This window comes from Epinephelus lanceolatus, chromosome 9 (assembly GCF_041903045.1).
Source record: "Epinephelus lanceolatus isolate andai-2023 chromosome 9, ASM4190304v1, whole genome shotgun sequence".
Classification (NCBI taxonomy): domain Eukaryota; kingdom Metazoa; phylum Chordata; class Actinopteri; order Perciformes; family Serranidae; genus Epinephelus; species Epinephelus lanceolatus.
In genome coordinates this window covers 38,167,729-38,195,143 of record NC_135742.1, presented here as the reverse complement: position 1 = coordinate 38,195,143, position 27,415 = coordinate 38,167,729, and the positions used below count along the sequence as shown (strand labels likewise).

General features: G+C 40.8%; 2 protein-coding genes and 1 long non-coding RNA gene across 6 annotated transcripts in view; 1 reads left to right on the top strand and 2 right to left on the bottom strand.

Annotated features, from left to right (window-relative positions):
• vps37ba (VPS37B subunit of ESCRT-I a) overlaps window positions 1-12,235 on the bottom strand; it is a 20,986-nt gene extending 8,751 nt beyond the window's left edge. The window contains exons 1-2 of the mRNA XM_033618730.2: window positions 12,042-12,235; window positions 4,718-4,889 (exon numbers count right to left, since the gene is read on the bottom strand). Of these exons, the coding sequence (XP_033474621.2) occupies window positions 4,718-4,889; window positions 12,042-12,146 (277 nt within the window). The 5' untranslated portion in view covers window positions 12,147-12,235. The remainder of the gene's footprint in view (window positions 1-4,717; window positions 4,890-12,041) is intronic.
• On the top strand, window positions 11,567-15,263 carry LOC144464297 (uncharacterized). The gene is made up of 2 exons (XR_013492055.1): window positions 11,567-11,727; window positions 14,935-15,263. It is a non-coding gene; the product is annotated as an uncharacterized LOC144464297 (long non-coding RNA).
• On the bottom strand, window positions 13,158-27,415 carry abcb9 (ATP-binding cassette, sub-family B (MDR/TAP), member 9). 4 transcript variants are annotated; one of them, XM_033618722.2, is made up of 13 exons: window positions 27,264-27,415; window positions 26,426-26,493; window positions 23,838-24,505; window positions 22,257-22,371; window positions 21,109-21,239; window positions 20,777-20,982; window positions 20,490-20,687; window positions 20,192-20,320; window positions 19,918-20,106; window positions 19,236-19,409; window positions 17,762-17,921; window positions 15,277-15,413; window positions 13,158-15,178 (listed from the first exon to the last, which is right to left on the bottom strand). In XM_033618722.2, exons 3-13 carry the CDS (start codon window positions 24,502-24,504, stop codon window positions 14,858-14,860), a joined length of 2,427 nt encoding a protein of 808 aa, XP_033474613.1. In that variant the 5' UTR covers window position 24,505; window positions 26,426-26,493; window positions 27,264-27,415; the 3' UTR covers window positions 13,158-14,857. The 4 variants fall into 4 exon arrangements, with proteins under 4 accessions (XP_033474613.1, XP_033474616.1, XP_033474614.1 ...); XM_033618725.2 differs by having other exon boundaries at window positions 20,777-20,955; XM_033618723.2 differs by lacking the exon at window positions 27,264-27,415 and adding an exon at window positions 26,574-26,838.

Genomic DNA, 27,415 nt, shown 5'->3' with positions numbered 1-27,415 from the left:
CTGTTATCTGCTATTGAGCTCATTATTAATGCCAAGCCATAAGGTCACACAACTTTACCACGTTGGTGTATCACTTCCGAATCACTAAGCAATAAAATCGACCGGCTCACTCATTAGGGAAAATGGGAATGAGACCACAGAGGCAACTCATTCACATTTTTATCAGAGTGAATAAAAGATTGGTTCTAATTCCCTGGTTAAATCATCTCAAACAGCAACTTAAAGTGTGATAAATACCAGAGGCATTTCCAGGAAGCTCTGCAATAAACCCTCTGCCTCGGGGATGTGGTGAGTGACAAATACATGTAACAAGTCTAAGTGCCAGACCCATTTCCTGTTCTAAATTTCCTGTATCTGAGGGTAAATATTACCTCTCTCTGATAGAAGGCTAGAGAGTAAAGATATAACTAAATCTTAAGCAATTCCTGCCGATACTCAAATGCAACAACACTGCTGCAGTTAGACGAGGTTTAAATCACTAGCTGCATACCTGAAAGTTGTAACCACTTGTTAACAAGCTTGCCAAACTTGCTATGGTTGGCCCTGTGGTGCTTATCTTGTCAGACTCTATAAGAACAAATTCACTGATGGCAGATACTTGTGAGACTGCCTGTGCATCATACACAACTGAAACAGTGACTACATGTAGATGCACAAAATGCTCAGTTTTTTGCCCTTATTCCAAAAAAGACAGTATTCCTTCTAAGCTGTTTACCTGGTTAATGAAAATGAATATTCCACTAATATTCCTGTTTACATGCAGCCGTGCATGCTCTGTTTAACATGCCCTTACATGATGTTTATCACTTCAAAACACAGAAAAGAAAAACATCTGTCGCTTGTACCATTTTGCCTCTGTGCGTCATAAGATTTTTTCAGTTTTCCACCTGTGACAGGCTTGTCGGACTGTGCGAACACAGCCTCCCTCATTCCTTCAACCACCTTAACGAGAAGGTCGCTGTTGTGATATTTGCACATATCCAAAAACCTGTCTTTCATAATGTTAAAAAGTGTATGTGTCTCCTTCTGACCAGAAATATGGGCTTTTTTGAGGGTAAGTATCTTTACCCCAGCATTGCAAATTGTTGGCGAGTTGGTTTGTGTACACCAAATCCATGACAACACACAGAGCTGACCGCAAACAAAGAAGAGAGCATGTGTCGCAAACTGCGGTAAAAACCACAGTTGAGACACATATTACAAATGCACTGTATACATGCCCAAAGAATGCTCCCAAAATCCGAATAATACCAGCATATCACGTCTTAAGTGGAAAATGCTTTATCTGGAAAAAGCCCTAATTTGGAATATCCAAACGGATAATGCTGTTTACATGACCCATATCGAATTCAGAATAAAGTCATATTCTGAATAATAGTGGAATATCAGTGTGCATGTAAATGTACCCAGCGAGTGGTAAACACTTAGCTCTGCATAAGAAGCAGCCTCGCCACTTTTCTTGTTAAATGTGTCAGCAACAAACAAACTTGTTGTATTACTTCTTCACTGGTTAACTTAACAAATAATGAGCCAAGAAAATGACTTTGAGGGATTCCACAACCAACAATTAGCCAGACCAAGATTTCTGTCAAATTGGTCAATTTACTGTAATAACATTTTTCATCTCTGAATTGTTGGCACTAGATGTGGCACTTGTGTTGGTTTGCCAAATTTTACTGCAGGGGATTAAATTGAATAGAAAAGCATTCAAAGACAGAGGCTTCATTCTTAACGCAGCCTTCTTCCAGGGTGAACTCCCTTTCCTTTCTGTCTTATTCCCTCTCCCATAACAAGGCGGACTCTCAGGCATATCAGCGGCACTCCTCCACACAAAGCTATGATTCTCTGGCTAAGCAGAGAGTCTGCCGAGCACACAACACACAGTCTGGGCCTGGAGATCATGAGACAGCCATTTAGTAAATGAATCCACATCGACCTCTGCTGCGAATCTGACGGGAGGAGTTTTGGCCTGCCTCACTGCCTTTCTCTTTCTCCCACCCTCCTGACTCCCCTGCCTGCCAGTCCTGTCATCCACCACTCCCTCCCACCCACTGTGGCTGTTTTACACCAGCTTGCCTGGCAGCACAATGGCCCACTGTGGGCTGCCGTTCTCAGAGGCGGTGGATGGTGGTGGTGATGGTGATGGGGGTGCCCTGCCATTTTGGCCTCCACGACCCAATGGACAGTGTAGGGTAACACAGACGCCAAACATTTCCTGAAGAAAAGCTTGGGGAGGGCAGTGCCGGCGTTGTAACTGTATGCAAACGACAACACAGTAAGCTTCTGTACGTTGGAGCTTTCATCTGGGTCAAACGGCTACATTTCTCTCAGCTCCGAGCATTGCTGTCCTTCCCCAGCTGCTCTACAGCAAATCCACAACTAGGACGGCGACTGCATGGAAGGCAGGGGGCGGGGGGACACCGGGTAACCTACATTTGACAAAAGCCATCGCTTGCTGACAACAGACAGAACCACAGACTGCTGCATCAGTGTATTGACTCCTGTATTAGAAGGAGCTTGGAATGTTCTGCTGCTTTAGATTGTGAAGCAAAGACTGGCGTTATTGCAGTGCAACCTTACATGAAAGTCCAGTAAAACATCTCTGCAGCCATTACAACTGATATTTACCAGGACCTCATTTTGCTGTAAGTGGAGCAGTAATTCTATTTAGAGAAGATTCTACCAATTCAATTCTAGCCTTACAGTAAAGGCTGTGATCTTGTGTGTATTGTATACATGACAGCAGCAGCAGGCTTTCTGACTCTGTATGCCTCGCAGGGAAGACGGCAAAGTCAAACTTCTATCAGCGTTGCAGAGTAGTGAATGGTTGGCATGCTATTTTGAGAGGGCTGCTTGGCAACGACTGCATCAACACAAGGTCACAAGTATTGTCATTCCCTTTTTCTTCACACACTAGGAAAGCACTGTGAAGGTGCGTCAGTAAGGGATATTACAGCCCTGTAAGAACTTGCAGTGGAGGTGTATATCAGATCTGGGACTCGTTCAACCCAAACAGAGTTCAATCCCAGTGACTCCTGAAGCAACATGACGACAGGACTTCAGGGCTGCTTCAGCCTCTGATGGGAACATGAGAACTGGTTGAACAGGTCTCTTCAGCATGTGTTCATGCAGAGGAACAAACAATGTGGAGAGAAAACATTACATAACGCCTTAGTTCCTATGATGACGATGACTGACGGTATGAAAAGGTTCACTCTCAAACTGAAAGCACATAATTGCAATCCCCTAGAGTTTCCATATTATCAGTATTTTCATATTGGATTTACTGCAGAGCTGAGTGGTTGAAGGAACAGTTCACTCAAGAAGTGAGTGGGGTGGAGCTGTGCAGAGAGTGTGAGAGAGGAAAGATGCGCACTTGCTTGGCATTTCAGAAGTGCGGCATTACATAACGCAACTTGACCCAATATCAATATAAACAGTACTGTCTACATCTATATCTTGCTTGAAAATATATCAATATATCGCACATAGTCATATACTGCCAAGCCCTGTAGTGCTACTTATTAATCTAGATTGTTCTGATGTCTTTAAGATATCAGCTGTGAAGATGTCTGCCTACTTTCCAGTATAATGGAACTAGATGGCTCAGCTATTGGAGCTCAAAGTGCTATAGAAATAAAATTGAAAAACTCAATAGCAATATCTCTTTTCAGAAATCATAACCTGGTTACTCACAATAATTCGCAGACCTTGTTGTGAGCAGTTTCATGTAGGAACTATTTTTCTTTCTACTGAACTACACCCGTCAACTGTATCACTGCGCAGAAGGAGATGTTAACATCAATTGTGTCTTCCTAAGATGAACTGTAATGTTAGCTAGCTCAGCAATGCTTATGTGAGCTAGCAGTAGATGCACACTTCCTTCTGCGTGGTGATAAGTATTTTTGATTCAGAGGAGAGCTATTACTTTAAGATGGACAACACATACTGTTCTCTGTTCAATTACTGCCTAGAAGCCTCATTGTTCACTATACCCCTCTTGTTCTCTCCCCATGTTTCCAGTTTGTATGTCAGCTATCAAATAACAGTCCTATTCAGGTTTCACTGACTGTTCTATTTTCTGATAACACACAGAATTGGAGAGCAATTATTTAATTTTACTCCATATTTGAACTCCTGTAGATGTGCTGTAGCATTGTTTTTTTTATTTTTAAAATCATATAGTCAGATATTTACACTGATATTGTCAGTCAGTATAGTCAGTCAGTCACAAGAGCCCCCATGATCTGATATTATCAAGTGACAATACATTATGGATGCGATTTTAAATGTGTGTGTCTGGTGGACTGAAAAAGCAACTGATTCTTTTGTTCTAGAGGATACCCGAAGTTTAATTTGTATTTGCAATATTAATAATTTATGTCATAAAAAAAAATTGATACATTATAACCACGCAAAATATTGAGATACTATGCTGTAGTGATTCCCCCACCCCCACTACCCCCATCCCTAAACAGACTGTAATTAAAAGTACAACACCAGGTTGTCATGGTAATGTGTCCTGTACATATGTTGCCAGTTGCTCTGTTTGAAGCTTTTCCTGCAGGCATTTGTTTGGATCAGTTTTCAATGACTTCATAGATGACAGTGCTCAAATTTGTTAAGGGCTGGGTCCCATTAAAAATTCAAGACACTGAGAGGAACTAATCAATAAAAAATGTTTCTCTTTCCAGTGATAGCTGTCCTGCTGCTGTACCTAGGGTGGATTTGCGAAGCTGATAGGACTCGAAGTTCTCCTGAAGACAGCTGTAGCGCTTGGTGAGCTCCTCTTTCTTTTGCTCCAGTTTGGGCTGCAGGGCGAGGTTTTGCTCTGCCAAGGTTCGGTTGTTGGCCAGTGTCTTCTCTTTGCTCTCCTGGACTTCCTGCATCTACAAAAGACAAAAAAAAAAGTCAGAAATATCTTTATGGCATCAACTGTGCATTTTTTCAATGCAAAACTCATGACAAGCCAAGTCTTAAGAGACAAGACTCCTCTCTTACATAATGAATTCACATTTAACTGGGTGAGGGAAGTCATTCTCCAAAATTATTATTCAGTCTTTGCTGAAAAACATCTAAGAAATAATAATAAAAAAAAGTTACTGTTGTGAATTTTGACTATGATTCATCACACTTAACCTGCCAGTTTTCACACAACTCCCACAGGCCTCTTCACATATTTAAAAAGGCAAATCATGATGACAAATGTGTCATCGACCTGCTCTAAATCAGCACCTTCTCTTCACAAGAAGAAGGGAAACCTGTTTATCTCATTTCAGCAGTGTGATAGGTCTTTTTTAATTCTCAAGCAAACTTGATACCATAAAAACCAGTATATAAGCTTTAAAATAACTGCAAGGCCATCAGTGACCTGAGTTATTGTAGTGTTGTATTTTTCAGCAGCTCCCCCCCAGTTTTGATTCAACTTCAACTTCAATGATTCAACTATCCACACATTCCAAACTCAGCAAGATGGCCATATGGTTGTTTCTCCCGAACACAGGCAGCGCCACACTGCAGCTGCCTCTGAATGGCATATAGCAGTGATCCACAGCAGGAAAGGGACAGCAGCTCACATTCCCACCAGCACACCAGTCCTTTTGCACTGTAAAACGCACGCCTCCTCTCCGTCTTTTGCAAGAGTCCTCTGCTCTGTCAGATTGGCAAATAGAAAAGAGCTTCCTGGTTCAATGGCGGGAATGTCCAGGATTTAGCCAAGTATCGGTGAATTAAAGGATTTTACACTTCCTTATATCCTGTTGGAAACTGCTGTAGCACAGAGGTTGTCCAATTTTTTTCCAATGCCTGTACAATAGCTAGCAGGATGCTAGTTCAACTTCTGTCATATTCTCCGTCTTTCCTAGATGTTTACGTTAGAAAAACATGACCTGGCTAGCTAGCAGCTAGAAGTCGGCAGAAGGAGAGTTAACAGGCTGTTGAGTTGATTTCCTCATCCTGATGAGTGACTCACAGCCAGACGCCACCACCATCCAAAGCCAACCACAAAAAGCACCACCAAGACTTGCAAAACAGACATAAGAGCCTTAATTGATCGGAGCTGACAGAGAGGCGGCTGGAAACATCCACGCTTGCGTCATATCAACATAATATCAAGGCAACGCTTTGTGAAGGCAGCTGACTCACACTCATGTAGACATCCCAGTCTCAATGACCACATGCACCAATACCTCCTCGTGCTACTTGTGCTGATAACTTTGACCACATTGAGAAAGACTTTGGACTTTTCTAAAGTCTTTTTTTTTTTATTTCAGTTAACTATTTTTTCACACCTAGGTTTGGTTTTTAGTTTAGTTTCAGTTAGATATAATAACGTTGTTACTGACGGTAGCAATTTATTACTTTGTTTAACTTGCCTGGTTGTATCCAAAAATACAAAATGTAACATGGCTAATTAGCTATTTAAAGCAGTATGGGACAGACACCATAATAAAAATGCAGCACCTGAGATACTACTGACTTATCAAGCTGTAATGGTTGCCCCGTTACTAAACAACAGACCCTTTTCAGGACGGACGTTTAGACATGTCATTACAGGAAACCACAGGTGTATCTAATAACAACCATGGCTGCATTCCATCCAGGTGTGCCAGTACCTGGACCCTGCTATTGTGCACGCTGACTCACTTACTGTAAAAAAACACTGAGTATTCATCGTCTTGTCATCACTACCATATGTGGAGTAGAATAGCGACTTTCTAACGAGGACTATATTAATTTTACACCCAGAATTCAGACAATGTTGGCCAGAAAATGGTCCCTCCCCTTCTTCCAGCCCCCTTGCTCAGATCACATCCATTTTTGATCTCAGTCTTCATTGCATTCTCAACCACACATCTGTTAAGTTTTGTGAGCCAGGGGCGTAAAGTGTGTGGGCCAACAGACCACATTTCGCCATGAGGACACACACACACACGAGGCAAATACCAGCCGTCACAACATTGTCGCAGCTGGTAATAATAAATGTACTGCCTTATAAAGTTTATAGGGGTCCATTTCATGCCCAGCCACTGCCATAGTTTACTTGGACACCTAAATAGAGAGGAGTCATCATCAAGGTTCTAAGTTCTGCCACGCTCACATTGTATTGTTCACAGCTTAATCAAAAGCAGCCGATTTGGAGAAAACTTTCCTGTCAGCCTCCGAGCTGTAATTCCAAAATCAGATAATGGGAATTTCATGTAAAAAAAAAATGATAAAGTGCCCCTTTAATGTAAGTTTAAACTAAAAGCATGAAGACAAGTGGGATGAACAACATGCTACAGTGTGAGTGTCAGAGGACTGAAGTAAAAAAAAGGTTCCCTGCTGCTCCTCAAATGACTCACTTCACACATCCAACCAACATGTTGTATGTGCAAATATAACCAAGACTGGGCGAGAACACGTAGGACAACTCTGAAAATACACTGTAGCGTAGGTCTTGATTATGGAATCGTTTCTACAAGTGACTAAGGCAGGCCTTGTTTGGCAGTGGAACTGACGGGAAACAACATTTTATGCAGGAAAAAGAGCTAAATATGTCTAATACCACTGCACTTTGCACCGTCATATCCTGAGGTGGCAGGCCCCTCTTTTGCAAGAGCCGATTTGCTCGTTTATCGTGGCCCACTGAAGGAGCAGACCTTTAAATAGCATCCATAACTGCAGGCTTGTTCTGTCAAGCCAAACACATAATTGTTTGCTGGGGGACTGCTCCACTCTCTCCGTAAAGGCTGAAATAATCACAGGAACTGTAGGTTAAGAGCTCGCCTGGATGGACCACAGACCTGAATATTTGGAGATCTGGTGTAATAAGCCACAATTACATACAGGTCACAGTAAAATGCCATTCACAAAAATAGAAACATTAAAATTGAAAACACATTTTTCTTAGGTAATTGTTATGCATTTCCTTCTTCCTTTCTTTTGTGTGACCACAATTAAAGCCACAAAAAAACCTCTCACAGGATGTTGTTAGGAAAGTGGGAAAAAGACTGAGATTGAGACCAAAGCTTGGCTCCTGAACTCTGACATAAAAAAAGTGAATAGGTGATGTTTTCCTCAGTCTGCACTCTCGGCCAAAACCATTTAATTTTCTGTTAGAAAAGAATCTGAACTTCAGTATAAGTACAGATGCACCAATTGTGAAATTCTGGGCCAATACCAATACTGATGTTTAAAATAACAATTTGGCCAATAGCCAATACCAGTGTTTTTTTTTGTTTGTTGTTGTTTAGTTTGTTTTTGTTGTTATTTAGACCTTAAAAGCATCTCAAAGGCCCTCATTTACAAAACTAACGTTCAAGAGATAACTGGGCGTGCAGTCATTTCCAAGCAAAGCTCAGCATGTATCAATGTGGACATGAGCAAGGCTTCAATCAGAACTCACATCAGGAGTTAGTGTAGAGGTTACCGGGACAGGATATTTAAATGACGACTGTTTTCAGCTGTCACAGTTATCAATGCCCTGTCATTCCTTGGCTGTGATCTGCGTGATATGAACGTTTTATGAATCACAAGTGAACTCTATCATGAGATGATTTCTGCACTCAGATCTGCACTGGTTTGTACATTACATTGATAAATGTAATTGTAACTCAATGCAACCCTTTGTCAGCTGTTAGTTTTGGCTGCTAACAGCTGACTAGCTAGCTCTCCGTCTGCTGATTTCAGCCCAGATTTCAAAATGTAGCATTAATGTAGCATTACCAGGGAAACAACACAGTGTGTCCCCTGACTCAAATTTATTTTTCCTAGGTTGGTGAAGGCATGAACAGCCCTACTCTGCCTCTGATTGGCTTACCCTGACATTCTTGCCCTAACCCTAACCAATCTCATTCCTCTTGCCTAACCCTAACCAACCCAACATACGAAAGCAACGAGCACTAGCCAATCAGAGGGAGAGTAGGGAGGGTCATGCCTTCAACATACTAGGAAAAGAAAATCTGTGTCCCCTGACGCATTAATAGTGAGTTTACTGCATCCTCTCATCCCAAAGGTACCCGCTGAAGATCTCTGTTTGTCTCAATCACGTTTACTATTGTCCCCGGGATGACAGGACGTTGACAGTCTCCAGCTCTACTTTTTAGCCTGCACAAAACTGATGTGACACAACAGAAAAACACTGTATTCTGTCATTGGTGAATGACATTTTATTTGCCGATAGGCTGATGGCAGTCAACAAGGCAAATATCAGCCGATACTAATGTTCAGCCAATAAATCTGTGCATCTCTACGTATTAGAGCTAGACTGATACCAGCCAATATTAGCTCACTGTAGATATATTGCATTGATTTGTAAGTCGGCAGATGAGTTACAAGAAACAGCAGTACAGAAACACCAAACTGGGTTTAAGTCTCCGTCACGTACTTAATGCACTAGAGAGAACTGACGAGTTGATTTTACAGTTTATCACTCAGTATGTATCTTGGCAACAAATCTAAGAAATCCATATCAGTATTGTTTGTTCATGTTATGTGTATTGTGAAAATACTCATCCAATATATTATTATCACATTTTTTTCAGTTCCCAAATATATATATTAGTATCAGACTCAAAAACAATCTACCTGTAGTGTTATAATTAGTCATTAAATTAAACAGCCATTGAGCAAGACTCGTATGCATTAAATCTGTTCTGTTAGAAACTGACACAACTGAACTTGAACTTCAGCAAGCATGCTCTGTAAAGCCCATTCCTGGATTAGTGAAGACCTCAAAAAGATAAGGGGCCAAATGTGAGAGATGGTGCTCAGCTTAATCTTCATATTGCTTTAAAATGTTAAGTATAATAGAAAGCTTAAATGAGCCGAAACATCATGCGTTGACATGAAACTGGGTCACCTACAAATCAAGATCATATGAGCCTTAGTACAGTGGACACTCAAAGGTAGCTGATCATAATGTTGCTGAAAAGATTCTGTAATTTTGGAAATGTGTCAGGCTGCCTGAGCTTGCCTAAAAAAATAGGCCCCTATTGCACACATGCATACATACAAGTCACATTTAGTGTATTACAGGACAGTAGTGATGCATGTTATCTACAGATATGACACATTTAAGGTCAGTTCATGTGGAAAAACAGGATGTACAGAATCTAAACAAATTCATGACAAAGCCATTTGCATTATTCAAAAGGCAACACGTGTTGCCTCAGTGTGTTTTGCAAAATGAAGATATCATTGCCTACAGCACAGTATGTGTCTACATCTCAGCCAAGAATTTGTGACTATATACTACAGCTGTATAGTCAGAAGTTCTCAGCACTCTCGAGTTTCGCTCAATGCCTTATGACACCCGCTGCCTTTGTTTCCTTCCAATGTATTACAAAGAAAGAATTTCCCAGACAGTTCCACCTTTGGTTCAGGCGTGTCTTCACTTGTCTGATTCCCTTCCATCTCTCCCATAATCTTATGACTAATTTAAGTCAACAACTGCAGTGTCATTGCAGTAAACAAGTCCCTCCCTCTCTGTAAGCTCTCTGGAGGAGGAAAATGAAACCATGGAGACAATCAGACAGGGTGTGGATCAAAAACAGAACTGACAACACAAAAGGCCAGCTCACAGCACAATGTTCATCCAAACGGCTAAAAATACCGTACTGTATTCTTCTTGCTTTTTTTTAGGTAAACTGGATATGGAGCTCTTAAGCTGACATATAGTAGCTTACAGTTTCTGGTGTCTGAGAAGAGGGGCTTTCATCACATTTAAGGCAGCAAGTCCTCGCTCTCACGCAAAATGAGCTAAAATGCCAGAGTGTGAGACACAGCACCATGACAACAGACGAGAAAAATTCCTGTGTCTTGACAATGTGTGTTTAATGTTTCTAATTACTGATAGCATCCACACTGGAGGGTAAGAAAAGAAAGAAGAGTGTTTCCTGGAGAGTTTGCACTTTACAGTGAAAACAGAAAATAAGCACGGTGGGAAAATTCTTCCAACACTGGGATCTGGTGGGGCTGATTGAGCAGGGTACATTAAGCCTACACTGGAATTGACTATTTTGGAAGCAGCAGTGTGGGAAATAATCGGACGCACAAATCCTGTATGAAAAAAGAAGTCAAATCTGTTAGCACTCCCTCCTGATATGGCAAATTTCTGTCTGTGGTGGAAGCTTTCTGAGGACTATGGCTTGTAATCGCTCCGTGTATGGAAAAACTCAGGCTTATCAGCTGCTTATCGTTGCAAGGGCAGACTTATGGAAGATAAAGTGCAAAGCAGGTACACATTAATTGGAAATAGCTGGAGCAAAGCCATGAGGAAAAAGAAATGAGCATGTGACCTGTGTGGAGAAAGCAACTCTGACAGTGTCAATTGATGTTACTTTGCAACTGCTTCACACACCTTCAGTCTGCAGCATTATATTCAGACCTGTCCTGAATGTATTCAATAATCTGGGGATTCGGCATATAGGGTTACTCAACAATAACTGATGCGAACAACATCTCGGATGCTATAATGTTGTTAGCATTACTTACGTTTCCAGGTGTTCATTAAGCTGGTTAATAATTCACGTGTTAGATAATGGTGTTCAGTTTTGTCTTCCTCGGTATCGGTGTACCTGTGCAGTCAGTCATAAACTGGCAGGTTTGTGAGTGGAGTTTGGCAGGACGACCTAGGCCATTAATTACATTTCAATATTTTCTGAAAATGACTCACCATTAATGTGGTCATTAAAAAGTATATTGCTCAGATATAATACTGGATGTAGACGGGCTTCTGTTGTCTGGGTAAGTCCAATTTTTTGGAAGAGCAATGTCGCAAACAGGGAACCCTCGACTGTTCAAACTTGAGACAATGCTCGCCCCTGCTCCGTCCCAAGGTTAACACACTGTACCTTATTTTAGGGTTGGCAACATTTAAGTTTGGCTGACAACACACATTCATGATAAAAAGCCTAAACCTGAATCGAAGCGACCATTTCCGCGACAGTACCGAGACTATGTTGGTAAGCACAACAAAGGGGTTGAGGGAAAAACAGTGACCGAGAAAAAGCAGTGAGAAGCTAACGTTGGGACTACAAAAGCGAATAGCTTTAACATACCTCATCCATCTCCTGTATCATATTGGTGAGTTTTTCGTCGTCTTCCAGTATTTCGTTGAGTTGAGTCATCGTGTATTCGCTAAACTTGTTGGAAAAACTAGACATTTTAGCTCCTGTTGTGTGTTTCTCTTCGCCTGTGATCCCTCTTCTCGTTTTGCAGATTGTGACAGCTGACTGAGCTTCCCTTACAGGAAGTAGTTACAGGCCCCGTGCTGCCTTCACGTGCCGTCAGAAATGTTGTAATAAACGGAAAACCCAACTATGGGCGTCAATGAAGCGGCAATCAAAGTGTAGCACTGGTTAAAAAACACTAAACTCCACTGTCTCGGCTAAACACAACGACTTTTATTTTAAGACAATTAATTTCTCATCCTTTAAATTAAGTTCTTCACACCTACCTTTTAATCAACAAAATAATATATACCTAGGGACTGTTTTTTATGAGAGGGGAGGGGGGGTGCAAAACAGGGCAGGCACTTCAAATCATTTTTAAGCATTGGCAGGGAGTTATGTTTTTAGATTTGGTTTAGGGAGGGGACATTCAACTTTAAATGGTCTTATTATGTATTTATTTTAAATACCCTCAGAACCACAAAACATGCAAAAGGGTTTAAAAGGCGTGTTTTCTTAAAACACAATCCACAATCACACCATTAATCATAGCCAGAAACTGTGAAATAATGTTACTTATGGTGGAGTGAGGGTCATGTATTTTCCCACTCAGAGAGGCTCAAGGAAAATATTTGTAGCTTCATGGTAAAACTAAATAAATAAATGAAATTATAAAAAAATGATAATAATAATAAGTTAAGTATTGTCTTATCTGCATTGTGCAATGTCAAAGCCAGCAGTCGTAAAACAGCACAAAGAGCCTGAGAGTGGTGGGACTGGCTCTAGTTTTGTGCCTGTAAGCATGTTTGCTGCCACATGATACATAGGCAACATGATAAATATGAATAGAGAGGTTGTTATATTGTACGAGGCTGGACAAAAATAAACAAAATGCTAACGTCAACATCCATGTTAACATCAGGGTCGACATCCATCCATCAACTGAAATCGAATGAGGATTTACGTGTAGACATTAAATGCAGCATTAAGTACTAATCCAACATGTCTATTTCCATAAAGGCCAACAGTATATTTTATTCATTTTTTATTCATAGTGATTTATACAATTACATTATGCATCTCTGGAGTTATTAAATTTATTCGCCCTTATCACAGACAGTTAGATCCCTACTGTGAATTCAGTTCATCAGACAAAAGGCACCCGTCTTTTCTTTGTGGTCATTGCAGCACTTACTTGTGGAGTTACAAATAATGTAATTAAACAGCCTTGAAAAGAAACAAGAAGCATTTCCACACCTGCTACTGCAAACTCCATATAAAAACAAAACAAATCCTGAGGAAGAGTTCAGTAAAACAATAACTTACGTGACTGTAGTATGATGATGAGGTATTAAAAAAACCCACAACCTTACATAGTGCATTAACAGCAACATATTGCCTGTTCTTAAAGCTAATATATCAGTTAATAATCATAGTGGCCATTCATTCAAGTTTTATTTCTAGTGGCAATGCCAACCCTCTATGATATGTTTTGATACATTCAACTGTATTTTTAAATCCATAATGCTACTCAGTTTGTCTATCATTGGATCTTAACCTGAACTGATTCTAACATAATCAAATTCTAGATTAAAGGGATAGTTTAGTTTTTTTTTTTTTAAGTGGGGTTGTATAAGGTACTTACCCATAGTCGGTGTATTACCTACACAACATGGCAGTCGGCATGCCCCCAGTATAGAGAAACACCCTGGAGTCTGATGGGGAGGCTAAGCAATTTACTGCTGTTGAAGGGGTCTGCAATAAAATGTATTTTAGCCATCTGAAAAAAGTCTCACCTAAAACGGGGTATTGAGGGTATTTTTACCAATTTCCATTGCTGTCGTCAGACAACAATTTCTAACAGGAAACTGAAGCTGTTAAATCGCCCTCTTCAAAGCCAGACTCCATTGAGAAAAACAGTGATTTAACATCACTGAACACAGGAGCTGCTGGTCTACTGCTGTCTCGATCAGTTATTTTGTTTGTGTTATTTTGTGACTTTGACTTTGAAGTGGTGAACTCTGATTCACCAAAGTCACACAATGACACAAACTAACAAACTGATGGAGACAGCAGAAGACCAGCAGCTCCTGTGTTCAGTGAACTCAAATTTTTGTTTTTGTCAATGGAGTCTGGTGGCTTTTAAGAGAGCACAGATTGGACTGAAGCTGTTAATGACTTCCCTGTTGGAATGGGTGGTCGGACAGAAAGGTAAAGCAATGAAAATACGCTCAATATAGCGTACATTTATTTTGCTGTAGATTGTTTTTAGATGGGACTTTTTTTTAGGTGACTACAATATGTTTTGCTGCTGACCCCGTCCACAGCAGCACTTTGCTTAGCTTCCGTTTCAGCAATCCTGCCACTTGACAAAACTGGGAGGCGTGCCGACTGACATCTACCGTAGGTAATACTGACTCTGGATAAGTACCTCATTCAACCCACCTTCAAAAAATCTGAACTAGCCCTTTAAGTTATATTAAGATCCTGGATTTCAGTTCAGTGTTTGAAGTGTCCTGTGGTCTAAATTCAGTTTGAAGACCTCTTCTACCCTTTGCATGGAAATAGTTAAACTAAACACTACTGAATATCTGAATAAAATAGCTTCTATAGTACATATGGTTTGAATCTTAGAATATACAAAACGTGCCATCACCCATCCAGCAGTCCAATCCCATTTCCACACACTGCAGGTCATTCTCATATCAGTAGCGTACATTATGCTCAGAATCACTGGTGCTGCAACTGCTGCTCTTTCTTCTCTTCTTCCCTCCACCATCAGACTTCCAGCTGAGTTTTTCAGATGGGTTGAGGACCTCCGCCCCTGTCTCAATGCCTAGGACCTGCCTCTGCACCAGCTCGTGATATAGCCCTCCACTGGCCATCAGCTGACTGTGAGACCCCTGTTCCGCCACACGCCCCCTGTCGATCACGATGATGTTGTCTGCCTTTTCCACTGTGCTGAGCCGATGGGCGATTACCAACACTGTGTGCTCCTGCATGATGTTGTTCAGAGCCGTCTGAACCTGCAGCAGATGTAGCAAGGATGAACAAAATGATAATGAGATGAGTTAGCAGCTCTCTGACACAATAAAAAAGTTAAATAATGAAGCCTTTCACTTACCATGTGTTCACTCTCTGCATCCAGGGCGCTGGTCGCCTCGTCCAGGATAAGAACACGAGGGTTGCGGATGAGAGCTCTTGCAATGGCCACCCTTTGTTTCTGCCCCCCTGACAACTGGGTGCCTTTCTCGCCAACACCTGGGGAAGAAAAAATACCAGTACTTCAGCTGCATGAAGAACACATGACAGTTAAACAGTAAAACCTAACTGTGAGGTTTCTAGCAGGAAAGCAGTGCAGGGAAGTTAGTATTAGGGAAAAAGATTACATTCTAATCTTAATACTAAATCGTGTTTAACTCTGGTAAATTGTGCAAGGGTACATGTGCTATGGGAAAAACCAGGGACGGAGCAGCAGGGTGGCCTCTGGGGCTCCAGCCCCAAATGTTTTCCTTCACCCTTTTAAGTTTTTAAAATTCCTTAAACTTTGAGTCATTCAGATAATAAAACAGTTTATGTCCATGTTGTTTATCATACTAAGCTATTCCCCAAAGAAATCTTAACTTAATATAATTTAATTAAGTAAATGTTCCGTTGGCCTAATATTCAATTCAGAGTATTGAAGAGCACTACTTGTTACTTACTTGTTGGGGATCATATTTGCAGCCTAGATTATTTTGGTATTGATCATCAACAGTCCCGTGCACAGACATTTTTTGGGGCAGGTGCTCAAGTAAAAGAAAAGGGGCACCTCTCTCATAGTTATTGATTTCAAAAATAAAGGTATATACAGTAACGTTTTGCTTGCTCAGGCATTCAGTACTGCTTTCAAATATTTAACCTCCTGTAGATCAACTTGTCTTATTTCATGTTGTCTGCTGAGTCAACACACATTTTGCTGTGAATAAATGAAGGGCCGTGATCTGCAGGGAGGTTTAAATTATTCTGGATGTACAGAGTAGAAGCTGCTCTGACACAAACACACTTAGGATGATTTCTACCTCAAAGTTCTTCAATATGCAGTCAACACAGTACTGAAGAGAAAAGAGACTTTTTTGAGGGGTAGTTTGGTTCATTTACATCAAATTCAGATTCTTACAAACATGGTTCTGTTCTTCAGACCTTAAATGCAAGGCTTATTTTAGATTTTCTGTCGTCGTCGCTTTCCTATCAAAACCCTTTACTTTAACCAGCTAAATGTTTGATTTCCTGTTGGTTCAGAAGTAAAATTGTTTTTAAAATTCAATCCCCTGCCCAAGAATCTGTAAACAGTAAAGTTTGTGCATACCAGAAAATTACTGTGTTTTATTAAATAGTTGCGTACTAATACTTAAAATTATCATCCAAATAAGCTTTAGATATTCTTGAAGAATTCCAGAGAACAGAAGCCTGCAGCAGCTGTAGCTTCGCGCCCTTCCTCTCCTTCTCTGTGCTATTAGCACAGGAAATATGCAGCACCAAACCACATTTCAGATTTATGTAAATTAATTATCAGCTGCGGCACGGGAGATCTAAACATTATTTCGAGTAGAGTTTTGGTTTTTAAAGACGTGGAAGTGAGAGAAGTAATCCGGCAACAGTCTTCGCTCGCGCCGGGCAGTCAGTGAACTGGAATCAGCCAGAGAGTTGGAGGGAGACGGTGTGATTTTAAGCCAGACTAACTTGCTTGTTGTTAAACTTAATGGCGGGTTATTACCTAAATTAGTCTAGCTGTATTGAGATGTTTTAATAGTTAAGTCTCACAACAGTTACAAACAATACCTTGACTTAGGGCAAACTCTATCGTTACCTGGCTTTCCATGAAGGCGGGTCACAGCAAGATGTGGATGCTGCTTTGCGGGGTGTTTTATTTACGTGCATTAACTGATGACTGTGACAAGGGAAGTTGATGAGGGAGGGGCAGGGGCTCTTGTGGTCTGGCAGAATTAAAACTCAAATGCGGTTGTCAGGCGTTACAGCAACGTTTTTAATTGAGACTTGGTGTAATGGGCCAAATTTAAAAACTAAACTATTTAAATTAGAAAAATAAATAGACAAAAAAGGTCTCTCAAAAAAGAGCGCTTATCTAGTCAGAGGGAAAACGGGAAGGTGTTTGAGCACCACCTGGGGTCTATCTGTGCACGTGCCTGCATTTAAAAGTAGCAGATGTGTCAGAGAAACATTTATTCTGTTTTAAGGATAGTAATGATGTTTACGCCAAATACGTTATGTAACTTCAAAACAGTAACATTAGACAAAGTAGTCATCCTCAACATTTGCTGTGTTTCAGTTTCAGAATGATGAAGAACAGTTAAATACAAAACAGGATGTAGTCTCTTCATGATGAATTTTTTCCTTGATAATTTTCATGTTTTTTGAAATGATGTACAAAGTTTAAGGCAGTAGACTATCTCAAGTGGCTTGAAAAGTGGCTTGTCATAATCCTGGCAACTGTCTGTTTGCATTTGTTTCCAACACGATGGTCTCTGAGTGGGTGTCCTAGCTAACCTATCGTTTACAATACCAATACATCAATGACTGACCTCTACATGAACACATATAATAATTACTTGTCTCATAGCCTGAAGGGAGGGCGGTGATAAAATCATGAGCATTAGCCTTGGTGGCAGCCTGCACCACAGCCTCCATGGGGACGTCAGTCAGGCCATAGGTGATGTTCTCACCGACTGTCCGAGCAAACAGCACAGGCTCTTGGCCCACAAGAGCCACCTGCAGACACAAAATAACACATGGAAGGTTTTATGTGTGAAAGATTCTTAACCTACAATAAACTGATTTCAGTAACAAGAACAGAGTGTCGCAAAAATCCGATATATCTTATTCCTCTGTACCATAGTGGTCAAAAAATGTTGCACTGGTGACATGTTCCTTCATTACAAGTAACATGGTGACTGTTGTTTATTTTGAGTCCAGTCCATCTCTCATACAATGTCGTGCAGCTCCAAATACTCACTTGAGCAAGGTTCTCAAATTTTTTTCAGTAATTTACCCTCCTTAAAATATTTTTCAGGCAATTACTCCCTGACTACTGCAAAAGATTTTTGGTAGAAATGCAAAGTAAATAAACATAAACCAGAATGTGATTGCACTTGTGGTAGTTGACAGTTAACGCGTGAACTGAAAAAAGGAATACTGCATATAAAATGTGGTTTATCGATCAAACATTTATTTTTTTTATTTGAAATTAATATAGTTTAATTATTTTTGGAATTATGTATGATTGATATTTCTAAAGAGTAACTAAATGCCAGAGTTTTGGCTGACGTGCCTCTTCCTCAGCCCCACAGGAACAGCAACAGGCTTTATAGTGGCCAAACCATAGAATTACAACTTTTGGGTCAGTGATTGGGCCCAAAAGACTTTTTCCCATAGACTTACATTGTGAAAGAGACCTCTGTCAATCAGTGTATCAATTTTTTGAGCGTAACAACATCGGGATTTGATCCATTCAATCCGATAACATTTGGAAAGTAAAGAAGAGCTTGGTAGCTCTTCCAAGACACGCCCTGTGTCTTGGCTACCAAAATAAAAAATAAAAACTGGAAAAAACGAAACTGAAAAAAGTGGTTTGGGGGTTTAGTTACTCTTTTAATTTACATTTAAAAAAAGAAAATCTAATGTACTCCAGAGTACCCCTGGGGTTACGATACCCCCATTTGAGAAACACTGCATTAGAGAACCCAAAGTGCTGAAAATAGTACCCAACAAATCAGCAATGTTTGCTAAAAACTACAGTGTCCAGATGTTTTAGGAAAATTACTTTATTATTAAAAATAATATATTTGTAATTAGTTTTTGGAATGCCTAAATAATCCTAACCCTTAAGCAGTAACCAACAGGCTTGGTTTTAGTGCAACAAACAGGGTAGTTAAGTTGGAAAGTGCTGAGAGACAGACTAACACATTTGTTAGATTTGTTGACATCAAGAGAAGAATGAATAAGGCAGTCTTATCCTTCAAAAGGGCACATTCCAGCATGTCCTAATTGTTGAACATCCTGTCAATCACACTGATGTAGACTGACCTTGGAGTGGAGGTAGTCGTGCTGGAAGGTGCGAATGGGCTTTCCATCCAGCAGCACTTGGCCTTGTTGAGGAAGGTAGAAGTTTTCCAGCAGACTCACACAGGAGCTCTTCCCACTGCCTGAAGGTCCCACAAGGGCAGTTACCTCTCCAGGACGCAAAGTGAATGACACTCCCTGCAAACACATCAATACAGGAAGTGATTTCTTTTTTCAAACTTTCAGACAATCCTCCCCCCACCACCACCACCACAAAAAGTTGATACATAGTACAGTAAGTAAGGGGTTTCGGGGTTAAAGGGCAACTGATATTATTGGACTTGTGTTATCAACAGCTAATATTATTTGCACATAATTTAATTGCCTTCAATTATGGCTATTATCATGTTCAAATAATAAAAAAATTGAAATGCTGCTTGATTCCCTAGAACTTTATCCTGACACATTACAAAACTTAATACAGTAGCTTTTAGACACTTGATACAAGATACTTGATGCAGATTTGAAGTAAAAGGCTTGTAGTGGCTACAACAAAAACTACAATATATCAGCATTACCCTGGTATCAATTTAGACTGAGCTGAGTAAATCAGACATGGCATGACCCCTGACTCTTGATACCTGCAGCCAAACAGTTATATATAGTTTATCAACACATGGTGAAAGCAAAATCCCTCAGAACAAACCTTGAGAATATCAGTCTCAGGGCGTGTTGGGTAGGCAAACGTGATGTCTTTAAATTCAACCAAACCGGTGCATGTGTCTGGAGCCTCTGTGCCGTCAGCTGGGTGTTTGGTTTCTCTGTCCAGGTACTCAAAAACCTTCTCGGCAGCACCAACCCCCTGCATGAGGCCCGTGTACACTGATGCAATACTCTGTAAGGTAAATCACACTTCAGTTAAGGGGATTTGTGTCTCTATATGCACATAATGAAATAATTTAATAAAACTGATGAAATACCTCCAGACATTCTCCCAGTTCCAGCAAGTAAATGAAAAAAGAGATCAAGGCAGCACTGCTCATCTGACCGGTTAGTACAAGGTGGCCGCCATAGAAGAGGATAGCCACCTCTAAAGCGAGTTCTGAAATCTGAAACAAACAAACACACACACACACACACACACACACACACACACACACACACACACCCTACTGATGTCCACGTTGAAACACACAGTAATCAAGAAATACAAAGTATTTTACGTAACAGATTTAGAGCTTTACGTCTTCATCTGAAGGGGCAACTGCTGATACTCACACAACTGGACCACATGTAGCAAGCGTAGGCCAGGGCTTGTTTTTTGTTGAGCTGGAACATGACCAAAAGCTTGCTGTGGTAGGAGTTGGCCTCCCCGCACTCGTTGGCAAAGCTCCGTACTGTCCTCATGGCTGAAATGGTTTCCTCTGCAACTTTATTGGCCTCTGCGAGGGTTGTTTGCACCTCTTTGGTCAATTTCTGAAAAAAAAAAAATAAATAAATAAATAAAAAATTAATCCATTTTTTGTGCAAATGCAGTGATCAACAAAAACAGAAATCTACTTTACCTTGTAGTAATCCCCATAGAGTCTGGAGACAAGGGCAATGAAAGGGAATCCCATGATGGCCACCAGTGTGAGCTTCCAGGACATCCCAAACATAAAGATGAAGAAGCCGATGCCCTTGACCATGCTCCGCAGGAAGATGTTGACATTCTGGGAGATGAGGTCACTCACCTGAGTGGTGTCTGCAGACAGACGTGAAATGATGTCACCTACAGGGTGAGACAGGCATGTAATAACATTAGAAGGACTACTCCTTTGTTGAAGAAGGCCCTCGTACAGAGGAAAGTCAATAATAGAGATATAGGGAGGGTGGATGTGTAGTGTTCCTATATCACCTGTATGGTTTTCATCAAAAAAGCCAATTTCCTGCCTCATCAGAGTTCTGAAGAGATGGTTCCTGAGCCGAAGGTTTAATTTTGCAAACGTCAGGGTGAAGACTCCTCCACGTACTCCCATTGCAAGTGAGCTAAGGAAAGGGTAAAGGTGCAATAAAGAATTTAAGTCTGGTTTTTGTCACATGTGACGTTCTTGCTTCAAATTTAGTTAAGCAGCTTTACCATATGTCATTATATCATCACACACTCTTACTGATCCCTCCCACCTCTGCATATTCTGACAATGGCAAAATGCCAAAACAATTATTATTAACATTACAATAGGCAAATCATTACAACTGTAGACTGCAACACTCTCATATGAACAAACATCTGTTACCCCTTTTCCACCAATTAATCTCTGGTTCTTGAGCCGGTTCCGTTCACACTTCTATGAACCTTGTTGCTCTCTAGCGAGCCAGCCAGAGTTTCCATCAGTTTTGTCGGAACCATTGTTATCGAGGATGTGTCATCAACAGAAGTAAACAGTAGTAAAATTACATTGATTACCTGTGAACTAACTTATATTAGTATATATTTGTTTTTACACCCAAAGCAAGCATGAACAGCTATTGATGAGATCACTGCACACTCTTTTTTTTTGTCCAAAAATTCCTCTCGATTTCTCCACTGTTGCCTCCTCCATCCTCTTTTTCCAACCAGCAGAATATGATTCACCTGCAGATGTTGTCTGAGTTTGCATTCAGGTCAAGAAAAACCTGCTATTTTTTAGTTCCAGCTGAGAACCAACTTTTGGGTTCTGAACCACCTCATTTTTGGTCGAAGCTCTGAATAGTTCAAAATTAGGTGCAGGAACTGGTTCCATGTTGGTGCAAAAGAGGTACAAATGTCACCTTATATTGGTCTGCAATTAGTGTCTCTCTAAGGCAAATCACAATATGATACCATACCATATACGTTATTGTTCTCATAGGGAAATTTATCTTGGACTTAGGAGCTGCACAAGCATTGCTGCCCTACAATAACAGTCCAGAAGCAATGAAAAGCACACACCATAAAACATATAAACAAATACTACACGTGTTGTTATGTTTTTATGGTGTATGCTTTTCATGTCACGTCACAGAAGACAACCTGTTGATACTCACCTAGCTAAGGCCAGCACTGACAGTATGATCACAGGCTTAGCAAAGTGCTCCATGCTCTTGTGAACCACAATGCTGTCTATTGCTTTTCCGTAGTAGTACGGTATGAAGGCCTCACCTGCAGGTTAGAGAGAGAGGGGCAGAGATATTATGTAAGAATGTCCACATACTGACTTTTCATATGTGTAATAGGCTGTTGCTACATCAATATAGCGCTGCAGGAATGAGTTCCAAAACCCAGGGATGAGTTTGCATATTTGCTCCCAGTCCCCTCGTTTCGAAGTCAGTGGGTTTTTTGCTGTCCTGTTCCTGCTGTGAATCACCGCTATATACTGTTTAGAGGCAGCTGCAGTGTGGCGCTGCCTGTGTTTACGAGAAGCTACTATATGGCCGTCTTACTGAGGTCCAAATGTGTGGATAGTTAGGTCATTTCATAACCGGAAACCACAGATTACCAGAACCATCCAGAATCATGAACCATTATAAAGCAGCAGCCAACAATGTAAGAAGTCGCAAAAAAGGACTAAATTACAGTGCACAAATTAAAGGAGCTGATGGGATCACATTACACTGGAGTTGTATAATTCCATTTGACAAATAAATTATTGATTAATGCAAAATACAAAGGAAAAATCCTATTGGCTTCTTTGTGTTGAGGGGGCCAGGGCGATGCTACCTTCTGTATCGGCCTACAAAAAACATCATCCCTGCAGCACTCTTTTATCAAGATAACTTAGTGAAAACTTGGACAATAATGAGACATTTGTTTTCAAAATAAATTGAGAAAATCAGTAAGGCTGTAACAATAAATCACTTAACCAATACCTGATCAACAAATAAACAGTCAACTTTTTGGATATTTAATTAACTGTTTATGTAATGTTGAGATTCTCTGTATCTAGCTCCTCCTTTGTGAGGATTTGCTGGTTTTCTTTGCTTCGTGTGATAGAAAATATCTTTAAGAATAAAATAAGACAGCTTGTAGAAAAACAGCAACACAATGTCTAACTTGCAAAAATAATGCTTTTAATTCGACAACTCTTTCAGTAACTAGACCGTCATCAGGCACAACATCAGTTTGTGTCCTTCAGCTCTGGGAAGATGTCCCAAAGATGGATGTTTTCTCTATTTTCTGACATTTCACAGACCAAATGAATATGACCCAAAGGTCATAATTTACACTTTTAGGAGTTGTTTTGAAGGTGAGGTGGCATTTTATGGAGCTTTGTATTTTACTATGCAGTATGGCCTGAAAACACTGTACCAATAAAAGAATTGCATCTCTGTGATAAGGTGCTATAAGGTCCCTCCACCTCTGTTTCTATCTATATTTTTTTGTCCATGTATAAAACAAGTAAATAAAACAAAGCCCTTCACTGTCTTTTCAATATTGAAGTTTGGCCTCTGAGTTGCTCCTGATGAGCGCAAAGGCTACATGTGGTGTAATCTGGAATGAGTCACAGTCATAACCTACAGCGTCAGCCTCTGTTGTGGTATAGCACATGACTGTTGCAATCCTTTGTAACCGACAGGATTAAACACTTTTATTGGACTGGTTTATACTACTATGTCAATGACACTCACACACAGCAGAGATGAGGAGGAAGAGGAAGGCTACGGACAGCAGCCCACCGTCCTTTTTGCAGTAGGTCAGCAGACGTCCCAGTGTAGCCCCAGAGCTGGTCATCTTCTTCTCCTGGCTTTCCTCATCCTTCTTCTTCCTCTCACACCCCACCCCCTGCTCCTCCTCACCAGCTGTCCCCACCAGCTTCTCAGCATCCTCAGAGCCCCCTTCTCCTCCACTTGTGCAGCTCGTGCTTGCCGAGTTGGACTCCTTCCCAAGCATCCTCCAGAGCAGAATGACACCCAGAGAAGAGGCACAAGTCCAGCATATCAGGCTCAGGAACCAGGGCTGTTGGGTCAGAGGCTTCAGCTCGGTTAGCATCAGCATCTTGACCAGGGCGTAGGTGATGACGATCAGACAGATGAAGACAATGAGCGAGGAGAGTTTAGCTGCCCTTTGTGGGCCATCTTGTCTATTCCATGACACCCCTATGGAGGCTCCCAGCAGGAGGGAGGCTCTAAGCAGCACAGTCACCCAGAGGTCCAACGCTGACTGGAGGATGTTAAAGTGCAGGGCATCCTTTGTGAATATATTCAAGTGCGAACCATGTGTGTACAGGACAGTGGTGACAATCACGTCCAGTAGGGTGTACAACACAGTGCAGCTCACAGCTACTTTGATGCCCATGCTGCAGGATAGAGTTACATATAAAGTTATAAGAAGTACAACCACTGTTAAAGCTACAGATGGTAACTTTTATTAAAAATAACTTTTTGTCATATTTGCTTAAACTGTCACTATATCCACACAGTGGTACATGAGGCAAAAAACCATGGTCCTTCTCTGCCTTGTAGTGCGTCTAATGGCAACTGCAAGAATCCTCCATGGCTTAAGGGAAACAACCAATCAGAGCAGAGGGGTTTCTAATGTAGCTGTGCACCATATCAACCACTGCTCATGAACTGCAGCCACTAGGAAGTGCTGATCAAATATGAATCAAGTTTCTGTTAGTGCCTTGCCTATTTCTCATCTCAAATGTTTTCAGAAACATATTTTAGTGTACTGTTTAGCTGTTAAATCAGAAAGTTTGTGACCCTACAGCCATGTTGAAGACAGTCGAGCCAAAACAAAGCACCACCCACCAGCTGGGCCAACCTTCTCACTTTACAGTAAAACAGTAGGGCTGCACAATTAATCAAATATTAATCACAATCATGACTTTGGCTTCCCACAAATAAATGACCATGATTGACTGCAAAACTAACATTTAAAATAATGTTGCTAACATTACTTTACTGTTAACATAAACAGTATGTTTTTCCTCATTAAAGGGTTTTTTTGGGGGAGTTTTTCCTTATCCGCTGCGGGGGTCCAAAGGACAGAGGGATGTCGTATGCTGTAAAGCCCTGTGAGGCAATTTGTGATTTGTGATATTGGGCTTTTAAATAAAATTGATTGATTGATTGATTGACTGATTGATTGATAAATACCCATCAGATCTTTTGTCCTTAAAAACAATGAGCAATCGTGATAAACAATCGTGATCTCAACATTGACCAAATAATTGTGGATAGCATTTTATTATCATTGTGCAGCCCTACTAAACAGAACATTAAAATATGTTTCTGAAAACATCTGAGGCAAGAAATAGGTGATACAGTAACAGAATCTTTATATAGTCTTTATACTAGTTTGACAATTTGACTGCAGTTCAGAAGCAGTGACTGACATGATTGACAGCTGTGTTACAGACTCTGTGGCCAGGCCCGCCTTCAAGGGGAGTCAAAGGAAATAGATGATCCGGCCCAAGGCCAAGGTGGGCCCATGAAAAGTTCTATGGTTGACCCTTAAATGGGATCAAGTACAACAATTTACATTTCCATCTGGTACTCCCACAGGTATTGTGAAATGATGCAATCCATCTGACATGGGTCAGGTGCAGAATGCGCAGAAATCACAAGTGCTGCTAATGTAAACATGTGAAGTGAACTGCAGCCTGACTAGTGAAGTCGGAATTCTTCACCAAAAATCAGGGGCTCCTAAAGGAAAGTCAGGGTGCAGAGGTAACAAGACAATGAAAGGAGCAGAGGGGCAATGGACAAATGTCTGGCAAAAAACTGTGAAGAAGCAGCAGGTATGACGGGCAGAGCTGAAGGTGACAACTGAGGCAAACTGATTTTCAGCAAATCAGTTTTGTTTTTAGAGTTTAAGCTGTTAAATCTCCTGGGCAAGGATGAAAGGACATCATGAAACTTGAAACTGCTGTCCCCCTGCCCTGACCACTGGCCTGACTGGTGGTTTTCCCTAAGGCAAATGGATTCTTGCAAATACCATTAGGAGCAATGGGAGGAGGCAGAGGATTATTTTTTCACAGATTATGTGTCTCTTTTACTGTGTGGATATAGTGACAGTTTCAGGAAACTAGTAACAAAAAAATGTTTTAAAACAAAACACAAAAAACTTCCAACTACAGCTTTAAACTATCCCAGATAATAAAAAAACGGACACAAAAACAAAAACCGACAAAAACAATTCTATGATATTTTAAGATCACTCAGAGGCAGCAGAAATGACTCCACCAATACTTGAATTATTTCTTCACACTTACTTTATTCTGTAGGGATGCACTTCCGGTCTCTTGCGGCTCTAGCTGCAGGGGGTAAATGTGAGGTAGTCCTACAACAAGTTAAACACAAGATGTTACTACGCTGTAAATGACTGTCCAGCAAGATGGCAACCTCAAATAACAAATATACCTATTACATTATAATCTAGCTCTGTGAGTTAGCAGCTAGCAGGCGGTGAGTTGTGTTGGGTCAGGTTTCAGACGCGTCCATGTTATTTAATCCCATAATGTCCAGCCGGGTGTCCAGGGGAACGTTAAATTAGTTTATACAGTCTCTCCCTATTCATAATGAAATAAATAGCAGCGTAAATATGGTACAAGTTAATAAACCGCTTCCACGTCTTAAACTGAGTCGGGTGGATTTGAGAGAGTGAACCGACATTAGCATTGCTGGACACCGGTGTCAAAGATCGTCTATGTAACAGAGGATTCAGACTTTGCAGGTGTTTGACAATCTGACAAGACAGGTAGCACAATGTGGCATAATCGCGCACAAGCCACTGACAGCTTCATGTAATCACGTTGTAACTTTCTTGTAATATGAATCAATCAAGTGATTAATCTGAGCTATCAAAAAAAGAGCATCCATGTGGTAAATCTGATGTGACAGTATGAAATGATCAGTCCAGCAGCTCAGAAATGATTCACAGCACAGGAGTCACTGGATATTATGTCCAGCTACCGTCCTGATTTTCATTCTATTTTTCCAAAATAAACTTCCCATTTCCCACGTATCCTTATAATTTGGAATCCCCTGCGTCCACTAGGTCTAAGTTTATAATCTATATGAAGTGAAATTGAGTCTGTTAAAATATCCTACCTGGTCGAGGAGTGACTACGTAAACCAGCTCCTGTGACTCTCTGAGTCCCCGGACACACAAACTGCCAAATATCTTCACCCCCATAAATGAAGAGACGGACTGGTTTAGATACCTGGAATGGAGGCAGAATGATACCTCTGTTCATTTTTAC

What these genes read in the sequence shown, in the direction of transcription:
- abcb9 (XM_033618722.2), bottom strand. Translation starts at nt 24,504, where the DNA reads ATGGGCATCAAAGTAGCTGTGAGCTGCACTGTGTTGTACACCCTACTG. An exon ending in TTTTGATGAAAACCATACAG is followed by an intron (nt 20,983 to 21,108) that starts GTGATATAGGAA and finishes CTCACCCTGTAG; the next exon opens with GTGACATCATTTCACGTCTG. An exon ending in AACTGGGAGAATGTCTGGAG is followed by an intron (nt 20,107 to 20,191) that starts GTATTTCATCAG and finishes TTTACCTTACAG; the next exon opens with AGTATTGCATCAGTGTACAC.